The sequence below is a fragment of the Arvicanthis niloticus genome, chromosome 5 (genome assembly GCF_011762505.2).
Source record: "Arvicanthis niloticus isolate mArvNil1 chromosome 5, mArvNil1.pat.X, whole genome shotgun sequence".
Lineage (NCBI taxonomy): Eukaryota > Metazoa > Chordata > Mammalia > Rodentia > Muridae > Arvicanthis > Arvicanthis niloticus.
In genome coordinates this window covers 20,566,710-20,582,901 of record NC_047662.1, presented here as the reverse complement: position 1 = coordinate 20,582,901, position 16,192 = coordinate 20,566,710, and the positions used below count along the sequence as shown (strand labels likewise).

General features: G+C 48.1%; 1 protein-coding gene across 2 annotated transcripts; it reads right to left on the bottom strand.

The window, feature by feature from the left end:
• Positions 1-314: 314 nt before the first annotated feature.
• Catsper4 (cation channel sperm associated 4) lies at positions 315-16,130 on the bottom strand. 2 transcript variants are annotated; one of them, XM_034503297.2, is made up of 11 exons: positions 15,448-16,130; positions 15,279-15,353; positions 14,737-14,880; positions 10,758-10,859; positions 5,878-5,975; positions 5,610-5,730; positions 5,283-5,416; positions 3,193-3,367; positions 1,984-2,189; positions 1,542-1,704; positions 317-791 (listed from the first exon to the last, which is right to left on the bottom strand). In XM_034503297.2, the coding sequence occupies exons 1-11, from the start codon at positions 15,511-15,513 to the stop codon at positions 741-743; spliced, it is 1,335 nt and encodes a 444-aa protein (XP_034359188.1). In that variant the 5' UTR covers positions 15,514-16,130; the 3' UTR covers positions 317-740. The 2 variants fall into 2 exon arrangements, with proteins under 2 accessions (XP_076790123.1, XP_034359188.1); XM_076934008.1 differs by having other exon boundaries at positions 315-791; positions 5,610-5,975.
• Between the last annotated feature and the right edge of the window lie 62 nt (positions 16,131-16,192).

Here is a 16,192-nt window from a genome sequence, read left to right as displayed (position 1 = left end):
AAGGGGATCATCAGACTAACTGGCCATTTTTCCACCACAACCCCAAAACAAGTTCCCATTGGGAACTCCAGGCTAGCCTCCGACTCTTCAATATTCCTATCTTAGTCTCTCAGGGGCTGGGATTCTGTAGTTGTCACCACATTCAGCACAGACCGGTGGGTTTGTATGTACTGTTTTGTTAGAGATAGTGTCTCATGTAGCCAGGCTGGCCTTTCAATTAGTCACGTAGCTGAGGATGCCCTTGAATTCTTGAGTCTCCGGCCCCTATTTCCCAACTGGGAATAAGGTGTGAACCACCAAGCCCCAAGCAAGGAGGCTTTTATGATATGAGATCTTCTCTTTTCACCAAAGGCAGGGGTGCAGAACAGGTAGAGAACTAGCAGTCAGATGCATTGGTTATAACACAAAAGTTTATTTTTGGTGCACACGGTCTCACTGGCCTGGCTCTTCTCTTTATGGTGCTTGGGCCCACATAGGCCTTATCCAGCTCTGGCTGAAGCAGAGGTCAGGGATACTCATCTTTAGGCTAAAGCCTGGCTACGCCTTTGTGTACTTCCACTCTCTTCCAGAATCCTGACTCCTCTGGACTTGAGGCTCCCAGGCATAAGCCCTGCAGATGCTGCCACCTTTCCAGCCCCATGGCCTCTGCTGCCCGGGTGTAAGGGAGAGGGATGGGCTTCAATCTGGGCTGCAGCAGCTGGCCCTGTGTGTGCAGGCCCCTCGGTTCTCACTCTGCCTTCTCAGTGGCTGATCCTGTGTTTGGTAGCCATGTTTGTGGTAGATTCATACACCTGCAAACCAACAGATCTTTTTGTCATTCCACTTACCTTAATGGGAGAGCCTGCTTCTTCTTCCTCCTGTCTCAACAGCTGCCCCATCTGGGTAACTATAGCATGCTTAGTACCCACTCTAAACAGGAGAACTCAGGCATCCCCAAGACTCCGTTCCATTCCAGTCCCATGAGATAGGAGTCACAGACACAGACACACACACACATGGACACAAACACACAGACACAGACATGCACACATAAAAACACACAGACACAGAAACACACGGACACAGAAACACACAGACACAAACATAAACACACAGACACACACACACAGAGAAACACATAGACACACACACACAAGAGACACAGACATATAAACACATAGATACATAGAAACACACAGACACAGACACACACAGAGGCACATACAGACACAGACAGAGACACACACAGAAGGCCTTTTGCCCAATGTGGAGCTAAGCATCTGTTTCCAAGGAAGAGCTGAGCTGGCAAAAACCACTTAAGAATAGATTTGTAGGTGCAGAGGGTGGTGAACAACATGGACTGGCTCCTAGGGTGGAGCCTGATGGAAGGAGACAGGGCTTCTCTGAGAGAGAAATGGTGAGACTTTACCAAATTGGGTGGCCAGCTAAGATGAGTGGGGATTTTAATGGGTCTACGGGAAAAGGAAGGGCACCTTAGCTATGTGCCTGTAGGCTGTTGGTGTGGGGGGGCAAGGGGGCGAGGTAGGGAAAGGAACACGCACCTTTTCCCTGCTGACCAGCGCAGTGATCAAGTCTTGCTTGTTAGCCACCTCATGCATGTCTGGGGAGGACTCGCTTAGGAAGGTGCTTTTGGAGGTATATTTGCGCATTATCGCACTTTCCTGCTCCTGGTTGAAAAGGATGGAGCGCACCTCACCTATGATCCTGGGGGAGAAGAGATGCCGTGTTGGTGAGTGTTGTTGAAGCCTTTCCATCTCTTCCCTGGTGTGCACCCTCTTTTCCCCTCCCCACTAACTACTTCTACTGGCCTTTGAAACATCCCTCAAGGAGACCCAAGCCATGTTGGCCCCTCCTGGTAGACAAAAAACGACCCAAAGGTCAGGATACCAGCTCCTGAGCTGGGAAGCATGAACCCTGGGCATGCTACTTTGCAAATGAGCTTGAGGCCAGGCCCAACTCAGACTCCCCAGGACCCTCCCCTACATGTCAAGCTCCTCTCGGATCTCTTTGTATTCCAGCAAGTTCTCCTGTATTGCTTCAAGCACCAAGCAGAAGTTATCGAAGGTCTTTTCCGTGAGGTTACACAGGGGGCCCCCAACCAGTGGTTCCTTGGGAACGGTGGAAATATCCTTGCGGACCTCTGTACAATGCACCAGTGGCAGCTCGTCAGTCCATTCCTCTTCCTCTGTCTGGGGACAGTGGATGGAGGGAGAGAGACAGCTCAGGGTCATGGGGCTTCATGGAGGATGCATCTCTTAGAACACGTCCCCTTTAACTTTATTTGGTATTATGACGTTTTAATTTGTGTATGGTAGGGATGGAACCCAGGGCCTTCCAGCAAGCTAGGCAAACTGAGATGGACACCGTCCTTGGCTACAGTCAGTCTTAGTCTCCCTAGCTTGCTGTAGTAACTCACTCAATTTCAAGCACATAAGTCCCCCTCTTACCTCTGGAAATTCTTACTCCAGCAAACCTAAAGCCCTACCTATTCTAAAGTGATGGTGGTCATGATCCTTTAACCTTTCCAAAGTCCACTTCTACTCCATCTTATACAGATTCTGCCAAGTGAATACTGGGTAACTAACATTTACCCACCTGCCCCTGCAGGGGTTAATGGTGTGCACCACCATGCCCAGCAAGTATTTACTTTTATTTAATGAGTATGAATGTCTTGCCTGCTGTGTATATATAAGTAAAGGCACCATGTACATGTAATGCCTGTGGAGACCAGAAGGCTAGGGAATCCCTGGAACTAAAGTTACAAACAACTGTGAGTAGTCTTGTGAGAGGGACCCGAACCCAGGACCTCAGCAAGAGCAGCAAGTGCTCTTAACCACTGAGCCATCTCTCCAGTGCACTGGTTGGGTTCTTATGAGCCGTCATCAGATCCTTTGAGATTCTCATTAGAGTGCTGGCAAGCAGAGTATTGTTACCATTACAAATGTGTGGGTCTTGCCTCCAGGTCTTGGATTTGGGACGCACACCCTCACAACACATTCTCCTCCCTCCTGCCCTCCCCATCCCACACCTCACTAAAAGTTTCTTGTTCTGAGACAGGATTTTCCCCGAAACAGTCCTGGCTGTCCTGGAACTCCCTTTGGAGCCTAGACTGGCCTCAAACTCATAGAGATCCAACTGCCCAGACCTCCCAAGCACTGGGATTAAAGGCATGTGCAACCACACCCAGCTCACCTCATTAAAACTTATGTGCAGATGCCCCTCATCCTCGCCGGTCTTCATCATTTGTTCCAGATTTGTGGTCACCACGACAACAAACAAGTTAAGACCAATGAAGGCACCAAGGGTGATAAAGACAGCAAAGTAGATGGCAGCCCCGACCTCCATCGCTATCTCTCTGTTGTCTATTCTGGGAATGGCAGTCAGGAGCTCCATCACTTCCCTGGCCCTTTATGCCTCAGAGAATTAGAGCCAACTCTCAAACCAGCTGTCAGCACTCTATTGTGCGTCAAGGACAAGCTACAGTTGTACAAGCCACAGTCACACTTAGATCCACTGGAAATAGAAGCACTCTATGCCGAGCTGCGTTATAGAAGAGTTTGACAGAGTCTACTTTCTAGACTGTGATGTAGTCAATACTGTATTGTACTCTCTCACTATAAATGGCTCAGATAAGTAATAAAGCCCAGCTCTCAAGAAATAGAGGTAGGAGAGCAGAAGTTCAAAGCTAGTCTGGGCACCTGAGCTTCTGTCTCAAGCAAAACAAAACAAAAGCTGGAAATAAAACTTGGTTGGTAGAGTGTTTGCCTAGTATGTATGAAGGCCCTGCACAGCATGGGGGTCACATGTCTGTAAGCTTAGCATTTTGGGAAGTGAGAGAAGGAAGAGCCTGAGTTCAGGACTATCCTGGGCTATGCTAGACTCCATTTAAAAACAAAACAGATAAAACAAACCCCTCCAACTTTTAAAGGTTAGAGGTTGGAGCTATAGCTCAACAGTAGAAGGCTTGCCTAGCATGCCTAGGGCCGGGACCGTAAGATAAACAAATACATAAATAAATAAGCACATCTGTAACCTCAGCATTTAAGAGGCCAAGGCAGGAAGATCGCTGCGAGCTTGAGGCCAACAATGGAGTCGTTGTCTAATGGTCAGGGCCAGTGTGAGGGAAAATACATGCAGTGCAACTTCACTGTGAAGTCTACATAGGCCAGGGTGGCCTTGAACTGACATTACACTGCCTCTGCCTCCCCAGTGCTGGGATTAAAGGCAAGGCCACCAATTGTGCTCTGGCTGTTAGTGTCCCAACTTTTGTTGTTTTTGGTTTTGGTTTGGTGATATTTTGTGTTTGTTTGTTTGTTTGTTTTGAGACAAGGTCTTACCATGTAATTCTGGTTAGCCTGAAATGGGCTATATAGACCAGGCTGGCCAAGTTCTTTCAGAAATCCTATTGCCTCTGCCTCCTGAGTGCTGGGACTAAAGTGTGCCACTGTGCTAGCCTTTTTGTTTATGTTTTTAGACTGGTACTCATGTTAGCCCAGGCTGGCCTCAGACTGTACAATATAGGTGAATGCCACCAGTCTTGTTATATTCAGTTCTGGGGATTGAACCCAAGCTAGGCAAACACTCTACCCATTAATCTTTAGCCTAGCATGCCTCTCCTCCCACCTCTCCTCTTTTCTCCTTTTTTTGAAACACGTCTTCTTAATTATAGCCAACAATTAACTTGAACTCCTGATTCGCCTGTGTTTCCTGAATGCTGGGAATTCTGCTCCCTGTGTCCCTGGATGAACCATGACTGCAGAAACTCAACTTGGCTTCTACGCCATGGCAGGGAGTAGGATGGATTGAAACTGGACTTGGACTTGACAGAGAGGAAGCAAAGAGCAGAACACAAAAATGACCTTAGGGAGCAGGTCTGAGCATGAGTGGATTGAACCCAAACTTCCCGGGAATCTAGGGGGTTTGTCGTGCTCTGGTGCAAGCTGGAGACCACCTAGGAACCTCAGGCACAACCACAGACCTGCTTCCTGGCCAGAGGTTGAGTCAGCTATGCCGCATAGCTGAAGTCTCCATGAACAGGGTCAGGTGGTCCTACAGAATGTGTGACACTTCTATGGCAATAAGGTTCGTGCACCACAAAGCCAAAGGTCCTGCCCCCATGTTTCCTTGGGTATTTACTTCCTGTGAGGCCAGCTTCATGGAAGTCCCAGGAGCTCCCTCTCATTTCCAAGGAGCCCCCTCTCATTTCCCAGGATCCCCTTCTCCAGCCCTACCCTAGCCAGGAGGAGACGAAACTCAAGAGAGCTCCAGTGAGTTGTACTCACTGGAAGTCAGAGTAGATGTCCAGCCAGCCATCCTGGGTGATGCAGATGAAGAGCGTATACAGGGCAACCCCCATGTTCTGGAAGTGCTTGGGCACAAATGCACCAAAGAGGGTGACTCCAAACACAGAGAACACCTGTCAGAGAGACCGGAACCCACCTAAGCTCACCCAGCAGCCTTGGAGCTTGGCAAGACATGCAAATGAATGCAAGCAAATACTGCCAAGGATTCGGACCCAAGTCCTTTGCTTCTCTGGGCACCTGTCCCGCCCCACTGCCCTACAGGACATATTCAGGGAAAGAGACAGGCTGGGTCTGGGAAATACTTACCAGCATGAAGAAGAGAATGAGGGCCATGACGTTAGCCAAGTCCGGCATCGACTGCAAGATGACATTGATGATTCTGGCCAGGGGCTCCACTGCCATGCACACATGGACCAGCCGAAGGACCCTGTGGGAGGTGCCTCTCAGGGGTGCCTCTTGACCATTCCCAGACCCCTTCCTCCTCGTTGCCTCCCTCCCACCAATGGAACAATTTCTCTTCTCCTTCCTGGGAGCCAGACAGATGCCCCTCTTACCTTCAGGGCTCCCAACCCACCTGAGAGGGTAGGTGATGGAGATGATGTTAAGTTGTTTTATGAAGAACCCCATAAACAAGATAAAGACAATTGCGAAGTTGAGGATATTCCAGCCATCCTGAATGGGGGAGCAGCCCATAATGGTCTGTCAAGCCCAACCCGTGTGAGCATCCCATTGGCCTTACCACACCCCAAGCATGGGAGAGTCAACACCTCTAAGAACAAAATTAGATAGCTGCCAACTTGTGGCTGTCACCCTATTGTTGTCCCAACATGCTGCAAACATACAGAATCACAGTGTGACACCTATGTCAACAGCCATTCTCAGATACAGTTAACACACGCGCACACACACACACACACACACACACACACACACACACACACACAAGGCTAGCCTCTTAGCCAGTGACTTGACCTACAGTTCAGTGACTTGAAAACTCCAGGATGCTACTGCCTTAGTGTGATGTGTAACATACACTATAATTAATACAATTAAAAGTAGCTAGGCCTAGTGGTTACGTGTTTTTAATGGAAGCACTCAGGAGGCAGAAGCAGTTAGATCTCTGTGAGTTTGAGGCCAGCTTGTTCTACAGAGGGAGTTGCAGGCCTGGCAGTGTTACATAGTGAGACCATCTCTAAATAAGTTGAAGACTACTAACGGGGCCAGCAGTAAGAGGTTGATAGGAGAAGTGACTGCACAGCTATCATGCGGTAATATTAGAGACAGGTTTCTAGGACCCCCATAAGTACCACCAACTTAATGCAAAGCGCTGTTTACCAAAGGCTACTGTCAGAAAAGGAAGCACATGCCTAGTTGCCTAGGATTATAACCCAGACACTAAGCAGATAAACAGGGGCTGAAGAAGATTACTTAAAGAGGTGATTGAAGACAACAGGTTGAGGGGTTGGAGTGGACCTAGGACTCCACATGCTTTTCAATAAACTTTTGGCCACTGTGTCTGAAGAAAATGTTTTCAAAACAAACAAACAAACAAACAAACAAACAAACAAACAAAAAACCAGCCAGGCAGTGGTGGTGCACAGCTTTAATCCCAGCACTTGGAGGTAGGCAGATTTCTGAATTCAAGGCCAGCCTGGTCTACAGAGTGAGTTCCAGGACAGCCGGGGCTATATAGAGAAACCCTATCTCAGAAAAAACAAACAAACAAATGTAGAGTGAAAAATTATAAAAATCATTTTATAAAATGTATACAGGCTTTTCGTTAGGCCTCACTTTAAAGGGCATGGAAAATTTTCTCCGAAGCAAGCTAAAAATGTAGACTGGCCGGTTTCAGGAACCGGCTAACCAAAAGGGAAGAGAAGAATGCAAGTCATCTAGGTGGGGCTGAGAAACTAGTGACCACGATGACAGGGCAGGGCCGTGTTCAGAGCAACTGAGAAATAGTTGAACAAGTGACAGGGCAAGACCACAATGACAAGGCAAGGCCACAGTGACATGGCAAGACCACATTTTTGAGGAGAATGAGTATACAGAGTGTTTTCCACATGACCCTGACTCACTTAGGTTGGGCTCCTCTGGAATTTTCCACTATTTTTATGTTATGTTTCCTTAGCAACCCCTCACCCCCTCCTCACTCCCCTGGCTTGTGGTTTTCCCCTTTTAAAAAGCCCCTCAGCCAGCCGGTCTTTGTCAATTCAGCTCCTGCATAAGCAAACGAATTGACCATTAGCCAGCTAACTCTCCAGAATAAAGCCTCTGCTGTTTGTATCCAGATTCGGTGTCTTGCGAGTTTTTGGGTGGCCGTGACTTCCTGAGACTTGAGTGAGAGTCTCCCCAGAGAGGGGGTCTTCACAAACAAAGAAACAAACCCTAATTTTTTAATGGAGGATGTTTTTAAATTTGGGAGGCAATCCAATAAATATAAGTCTGCCCCCTGACTGTGGTCTGTGCCACATACCACACATACAGGGGATGTAGGTCTGCCCTGCTGTGGAATCAAGGTCTATAACCCCAGCCACTCAGGAGTCTAAGGTGGGGGTTGCGGCAGTGAAGTGGGTAAGGGTTCTTTGGAAAGTCAGTTGTGTTGGATGATATTTTGCTGGGGCAAACACGTGAAGGAGTGTTTTCACTGAAGCAGACACAGGTAAAAGGATGTTCTGCTAAAGCAAGCACATGAAAGGACGCTTAAAACTTCTGGTGGTAGGCTGCAGCTTCTTGCTACTTCAGCAGACTCAGTCTGATTGGCAGAGTGATGTCAGCTAAGACAGACTCACTTCTCGCTGAGGTAAGGCACGTGGTGAGGCAAGACCCGTGTAGGGTGGAGGATCCATAATGTTTTGGAGGACTCCATGGAACAGTGACGGAGGCGGAGCTGCTTATAGAACTAGCTGTGCAACGTTTGTTGGTCTCCTGTCTTCTCTGATCTCTGCTTCACTGAGAGAGGCATGGCCAAGAAAGCCTCTTGGCATCCTTGCTGGTCCAGATCCTTCCTGCAGACTCACGTTGAGGCCTGGTTGTTCCTGCTGAGTCATGCCACCGCTGCTGCTGTCCAGACGCTACTGAACTGGACTGCCGGCATATTCATGAAGTATCTGCAAGTGGACTGAGCTATCGCTGCAGACCTGTGAACTGAACTGCTGATTTCCTGACAACGCAGAGAGTTGCTCCAAAGAGCCATTTCTAACAGGTCCACTTCCCCCATATCTTTCTTATCCACTACCTCTGGTGGGTGATAGGCTAGAAGGGAGGTTAAAGCATTTAAGAACTATCATTAAAGGTAGATTTAAAAAAAAAATTAAAGTGACAAAGATGTCTCCCCTAGTCAAGGCTTGTCTGGGCTACAGTGTAAGCTTGGGGTCATCCTGTCTCAAAGTAAAAAGAGGGCCACAGGACAGGACATGATGGCACACACTTTTAATCCCAGTACTTGGGAGGCAGAAGCAGGCAGATCTCTGAGTTTGAGGCCAGCTTTGTCCAAAGAGCAAGTTCCAGGACAGTCAGGGCCACACAGAGAAATCCTTGTCTTGGATTAAAAAAAAAAAAAAAAAAAAAAAAAAAAAAAAGAGGGCCAGAGTGTAACCTGGTGGATGAGTAAATAAGCCTAGTGTGGTGGTTTGAATGAGAATGGCCCCATAGGCTAATATATTTGAATGCTTGGTCACCAGGGAGTAGAACTGTTGGGAAGGACTGGGAGGTGAGGCCTTGTTGGAGGAGATGTGTCATTGAAAGAGTGCTTTAACATTTTAAAAGCTCATGACTGGCATCATCTCTCTCCCTCTCCTCCCCCCTCTCTTTCTCTTTCCCTCTTTCCCTCCCTCTCCTTCTCCCTCTTCCCCCCTCCTCCCTCTTTCTTCTCCCTCTCTCTCTCTCTCCTCCTCTCTCTCTCTCCCTCTCTCTCTGTCTACTGCCTGTGGAGCCAATGTAAAGCTCTCAGCTATTGCTTCAGCACATTGCCTGCCTGCCTGCCTGCCGCCATGCTTCCTGTCATGATGATAACGAACTAACCCTTTGAAACTGTAAGCCGGCTCCAATCAATTCTTTCTTTTGTAAGAGCCTTAACTGCGTCCTAGTGTCTCGTCACTGCAATAGAACAACGAATGAGACACCTGGTGAGTGTGAGACCTGGTCTCAGTTCTCAGCATGGAGACCACATTGGCTTGTCTACAAATCCACCCAGAATTAAGCTCCCGCTGGATCCCCTATCTTGATCCATTTTCTGAGGAGACAAATTTTCGACTTGCTGGGCTCCCAGATTCTTTTGAGAGAGGCAGATAAAGAGTACGCTTTATCTCTACCAGACAGAAACTCGGAAGGAGACTCAGAGCAGCACAGGCCTATCCTGGAAGAGCCTTCCTGAAGACATCCTAAGGAGTCAGCATGGGATTTTTAAAGCAAGGGGAGAGAGGGGAAATGAGCAGAGTGGCTTGGGAAATGGGAAACTTACATGAAACTCAAACTGCAGTGTTCACACACAAAGTGCTTTGTCTGTCTTCTGGAGACAGTGCCCCATTACTTAGGCCAGGCAGGCCTTGAAATCATAACCCTTCTACCTCAGCCTCCTGACTACTGGGATTTAAGTGTGCATTATTGCGCTTGGCACAAATCAAGTCTTACTGGACGAGAGCCAATCCTGATAGTAGTCCCAGTTAGTTGATGCTCAGGAGCTTGGGGTCAGCCTGGGCAACAGTAAGACTCTCAAACAAACAAACAAACACTTAATCAACACACCTGTGGGGGAAAAAGCTTTTCTGGAATATAGCCACTCCCATCCATCCATGTTCTGTCCGGTGTGGCTTTGTGCTTACCTGACAGAGATGAATTGTTGCAACAGGGACTAGAACCCATAAAGCTTAAAATACAAATGACCTTGTTACAGAAGATGTTTAGAGACTACTGATCCAGGTCCATATAAATGAAGGTAGGTTCTCTCAACCCCTCAACTCCATTTCCCAGATACAGAACTCTGGGTTTGGGTGAAACAGAGAGAGCCGGGAAAGCAGGAGCAGGGGTTACAACACACAGAGGGGGCATTTCCTGAACAACTCATATCCTGCTACAACACACACACACTCACACATACATACTCACACACATACACACTCACACACACACACACATACTCACACACTTGCTCACACTCACATACTCACACTCACACACTCACACACACTCACACACACATACACACACATACACACACTCACACACACACACTCAGTCACACACACATACACACACTCACATACACTCACATACACATTCACATATATACACAGTCACACACACACACTCACTCACACTCTCACACACACACACTCACTCATTCACTCACTACCTCTCTCCAGACAAACCCTTTACTTTGCAGGGCAAAGACTCAATGTAGTACAGACAGCAACGGAGGGATTAAGTGCAATGCCAGGGATTCCCGGAGCTCACCTTCCAGAAAATCCAGAATCCGTTAAGCCAGCCAAGGAGAACCTCACAGATAAGGATGGTCAACACAATGTCATCTATGGTTGAAAATAACTCATAGTGTTTCTACGTGGAAGACAGAAAAAAGGAGAAAAAGTGTCAGTTAGCGGGACTCAAGCCAGACTGGAGAGAGGGTGTGTGTGTGTGGAGGGGGTAACCCCGGCTACTCTTCCTCCTCAATATCTCCATGGTTTCCTTCAGGGGACACTGCACAAAAGCCAAGCAGTACTAAGACTGTGTCATGTGACTCAATACTGTTTTGGATAGCAGTTTCCTCTTCTGTCGCATCTCACAGACAGGGAATTAGGAGACAGGTGCACACAGCCGCTGACCTTCAACCCTAACATCTAGAGAAGGCTGTTTGGGAAAGGCAGGTAGAAAAAGGGCGAAGCAGACTCTGGGACTTAAAGAAAAAGGCATGGCCCCCAGGAACTGCAGAACCCCAAATTCCAGGGAACTTCTCTGCTTGTCTGGTCCCTACAATCCCTACTGATTCCAGCATCTCAAGTTCTCTGGATCAGGTCTGAGGTGTCCTCCCCATTGTAGATCAAGGACATGTACCTTGGGTGTGTGATTCGGTGGATGGATGCCAGGGTCTGTCCCAAACCAAATTTACTCCTACCCAACCTAAATCTTGGTCGTTCTGCTTTCTCATAGCTGTGACCTACCCCGCCCCCCAAACAACTCCCAGTCCACAGAGTTAACCCCAGCAAACCAGTCACTGTGCCCCCTCTCTTTCTATACCCCAGCAGCTAACAGATTCCCTGCCCCTTGTGCGGGCCTCTCACTGTTCACACTCACTACTGCTGGATCTACAGGCTTCTAGGGATTGACCTTCATAGTTGCAAACTCAACAGTAGGGTCTCAGGCTTTATTTTTTTTTTCCTGTTTTACTATATTATCTGAGACAATCTCATGTCGTCCAGGCTGGCCTCAAAACTATGTAGCCAAGTACCAACTGAATTAGATCCTCAGCCCCAGTTCCGACAGTTTTGACTGAGACCCATAATAAGAGCTGTTTTTTACATCTTACAGAATGGTCTTCAGGGACTGGCAAGATGGCTCAGTGGTCAGAGGTGCATGCCCGAACGCCGCACAACCTTAGTTGGATCCTACAGTGGAAGGAGAGAGCCAACCCCTCCTTTGAGTTGGTCCTTTGACATCTACAGTCTTGTCATGGTACACAGACACACACACACATATGAAAAAATGTAATGTTGCTCCCCCTCCCCCTCCCTTCCTTCCCACCACCTCCTTTTATATCCCCAGCCCCATTTCACTCACAGATGCCAGCATCTGCAGTCTGAATTCATTTCATAACCCAACAATGGCTTGTGCATGGACCTCTACCATCCTCGCTGTGTAAGTTACATACGTGAGTTGCTGCCTCCCTGAGAGCTGGTTCTGGGAGAGGCCAAGGGTGCTAACTCTGGGAACACCTGTAGTCTCTGTCAGGCCTGCTTCTCACCCGGGCTAGCCTAATGACTGCTCCCTTAGCTGTGACTCTCCTGAGCTCACTCTTTGCCATTGGCCACTCCTCGGTTAGCTTTCCAGCTCCTCCAGTCCCTCATCTCATGGGGAAGCTGTCTTGGCCCTCTCCTGCCTTCACACTCAAAATGCCATCTCCACTCGGCCTTGCCCCCAACCCGACACTGGCAGCTCTCAGTGTCTAGTCTTTTCGATCTATCCACTCCCCTTGAGCTGTCCCCATAAGCACCAGCCCCGCACCATTGCCCATGCCAGAAACCCAACTTGCTGCAGTTCCTTTGACTACCTGCACGACATGATGACATGTGGTAACATAAGGTGGTACGTAGTAAAGGTTCACCAAACAGTAACTAGCAACTTAATTCATCAGAGAAGCCCGTGGTGTTGGGGCTACAGGCTGGTGGTATAATGGTAGCCTAGCATGCGCAAGGCCCTGGGCTGAGTCTAAGTACCATGAGGAGGAGGCAGAAGAGCCCATGGATATGATGCTCTTCTCAACTACCGCCATCATCCTGGTCCAGGTCACAGTATCTTTCCCCTGCACATCTCTGACTCATCTTGGTTCATCTTCTTTCATCCTTGGCCCTCTTCACTACATGGTCCACACTGTGGCAACCTGTGTCTTTTACAAGATTTTTTTTTCTTTTAAAAAGTGTGTGGTTTGTATGCATACCACACACTTGCAGGTATCCTCGGAGACCAAAAGAGGCCTAGACCTTGTGCTATAGGCAATTGTAAAACTGCCTAATGTATGTTCTGGAAACCAAGAGCAGCAAGTGCTCTAACCACTAAGCCATCTCTCCAGCCCCAGCCAGGACATTTTCTAACATTCAGTTCAATTAAATTCTAAATTTTATTTCACTTCAATGCTGCTTAAATCCTTTCCTGGGTATAAACTTACCACCCTTGACATAAAGACCATATGTGATCTGGGCACTGAGAACCTTTCTGAGCTCGTCTGTCATGGCCACCCTGGACACACTGAATCTAAACAGTATATATAAATACATCTCATAAGGAATTAAAGCTGCCAGGTGTGGTGACTCACACCTGGATTCCCAGAATTTAGGAGGAGGCTGTAGGTTTTCAAATCTGTCCTCGGATTATACATATACACACATACATACATATACACACATACATACATACATACATACATACATACATACACATATATACGCATACACACATACACATATGAAGTTGTCTTGGGCTATATGGAGCTCTGTATAAAGAACAAATAAAAAAACAAACAAACAAAAACCCATCAGGTGTGGTGGCATATATCTGTAATCCCAGGGTTCAGGTTCTTGAGACAAGAGAGTCATAAATTTGAGACCAGGCTGGACCACATAGTAAGATCCTGTCTCAAACCAAGGAGATAAATAAATAAAAACAAAAAAACAAACAAACAAACAACAACAAAAAAAACCAACCAAGAAATCTATCAAGTATCATGGCGCACAACTATAATGTCAGCACTTGCAAAGCTAACGTACTTTTGAGTTTGAGGGCAGCCTGGGAGAAACGGGAAGTTTGAAGCAAGTCTGGGCTCTCAAGATGGACATACACATGATGAATTCTCTCATGTTTCCTTTCTCTTTCTCCTCCTCTTCCTCTGTTTCCTATGTGTGTGTGTGTTCCTGTGTGAGTATGTGCCTGTGTGTATATGTGCCTGTGTGTGTGCCTGAGTGTGTGTCCCTGTGTGTGCACACTTGTGTGTGTGTGCCTGTTTGTATGTGTGCCTGTGTGTCCCTGTGTATATGTGCCTGTGTGTGTCCCCCAGTGTGTGTGTGTGTGTGCGCCTGCGTGTGTGTGTACACCTGTGTGCTTGTGTGTGTGTGGATGCACACCCACCTCAGTGTGTATGTGGAGATCAGAGAACAACATAAGAACTGGCCTCTGCCCACTTTGAGCAGGGTCTTGTCTTGCTGTTTACCACACTGGTGAATACTCCAGGCTAGCTAGCCTGAGTTTCTGGGGGATTCTGCTGTCCCCCACTTCCCATGTCTCCACAGGAGATCTGGGATTACAGACATGTACTGAACCATGGCCTCCAGCTTTTATTTCTATTCTGGAGATCCATCTTGGGTTCTCTGGAAGAGCAGCAAACACTCTTAGCTCTGAGCCATCTCTCCAGCCCAAAGAGTCTTTCTCAATTTGTAGATCCCATGCAAGGCCAACAATGACACACTTATTTACTTTAACATCATCTCGCTAGCCTAGCATAGAACCTTCTGGACAGATAAGAGGTCCATCTGCCTCTGTCTCTGCCTCTCTTCTCTGCCTCTGCCCCCTTAGCACTGGGATCAAAAGTTTGCTGCACCAGGTCTGGGTGGGGACCACACTTTAACAACCAATTCAATCATCACACACAAAGAGCCACGGGCCTGAGAGGAAAGCATCTTGTCCCAGGTCAGAGCCAGAGGGGGTAGAAATCAGGCCAGCATCCCACCTGATTGAGATAAGCATTGGTGCGGAGGGCAATGGTAATGGCGTTGGTCAGCAGCAGCAAGGCCAGCAGCAGCTGGAAGGCTGGGTGGCGAAGCAACTGCCTGACATACATTTGAGTGATGAACTCCTGCACGTCCCAGGCATCCTGGAAAGAGATGAAAGACCTTCCTTCGGGCAGGTGTCACTACAAGTGGCCTCTACCAGGACTGTTTAACTCCTTTGCCCCTTTCTGGTGAGTGGGAGTACACAGGGGTCTGCCCTAGAGGGTGATGTGGTCTGAGTTCATGAGATGCTGGTATGGGTGTCACAACCTAAATGGTCATCAAAAAGAGGACTACTACTGGGGACCGTTGGGAGCTTGGGGTCTCTGCTGATGAATGGCTATCACATTCTAGGGGTTTCTGTGAAGAATCACTCCAATAGGCATTATCTCCTAAGGGCTTCAGGGAGAGTACTTAAAGGGCAGAGAGCTGCAGAGGGACCTAGGGGTAATGGTCGCCTCTGATCTCCGCCCTGCCTGTTGCTGCCTTCCTCCTCTCTTACCTTCTTCTCCATGATGTCCCTGCGGTTGATGAGCACCTGCTCCTCATGCCGACCCATGAGCTCATAGGCTTTTTTCTGCAGAGGAAAGGAACAGACCTTCAGTGTGGCCACCGCCCCCACACAACCTAAGATGGCAGCTCGATGGCAGTGCCAGGCAGGGGCTCCCTACCTTAAGGCCCGTCTTTCGGCCCTCGATGTTCTCTGCATGCTGCCACCACTTTTGTTTTTCAGACATCTTTGCTCTGTCCCCTTCTCTTCAGAGACTGACTCTTGGCTGTGAGCCGTCTTTCTCCCCCTTGTGGTGAGATCACAGAGGCAGCTGTTACCAACCACCTTCTGTGTTCCACCCAGACATTCCAAGCAGAAAAAAAAAACCCAAAAAACAAAAACAAAACAAACAAACAAACAAAAAAAACACACACACAAAACATCTCCTCCCATGAGGTGTACCTCACAGAGAGAACCAAGTATTCATTCAGCCAAGGGCTTCAGGATGGGCTCATAGGTTAGAGGCTGGTGGGAATAGGTCTGGTCTCCCATACCATCTAAGTACAGTAAACAGAGGTCCCCTTTCTGGATCCAGTTACTAGAGATGGGGCCGAGTGAAGGGAAGACAAGAGAGATGCCCTTGTCTCCAGCTACATGTCCCACTGATGCCCACCTGGCCTTTCAAAAAGACAAGTTTCCTTATCTACTAAGTGGACGTGGCTCCCTGAGGCTAGGACAGGTCTGACCTCTAAGGTCTAAGGAGAGATAGACAGGCCAGATGCATGACCACAGAGCTTGGTACCCTGGCACAGGGGCCTTGAGTATATAACTCAGGGTAATGGGCTACACAGAGAGCTTGTCACCCACCCTTGATGGAGAAAGCATTCGTCCTAGCCTGTCATCTCTTTACCCCTGTGTGTGTTGGG

Excerpts from the sequence above, each read along its gene's own strand:
- Catsper4 (XM_076934008.1), bottom strand. The coding sequence starts at position 15,513 with ATGTCTGAAAAACAAAAGTGGTGGCAGCATGCAGAGAACATCGAGGGC. Across the intron at positions 10,860-14,736 it reads CCAATGCTTATCTCAATCAG|AAACACTATGAGTTATTTTC; the intron begins GTGGGATGCTGG and ends TCTTCCACGTAG. Across the intron at positions 5,417-5,609 it reads TCATTCTCTTCTTCATGCTG|GTGTTCTCTGTGTTTGGAGT; the intron begins GTAAGTATTTCC and ends TCTCTCTGACAG.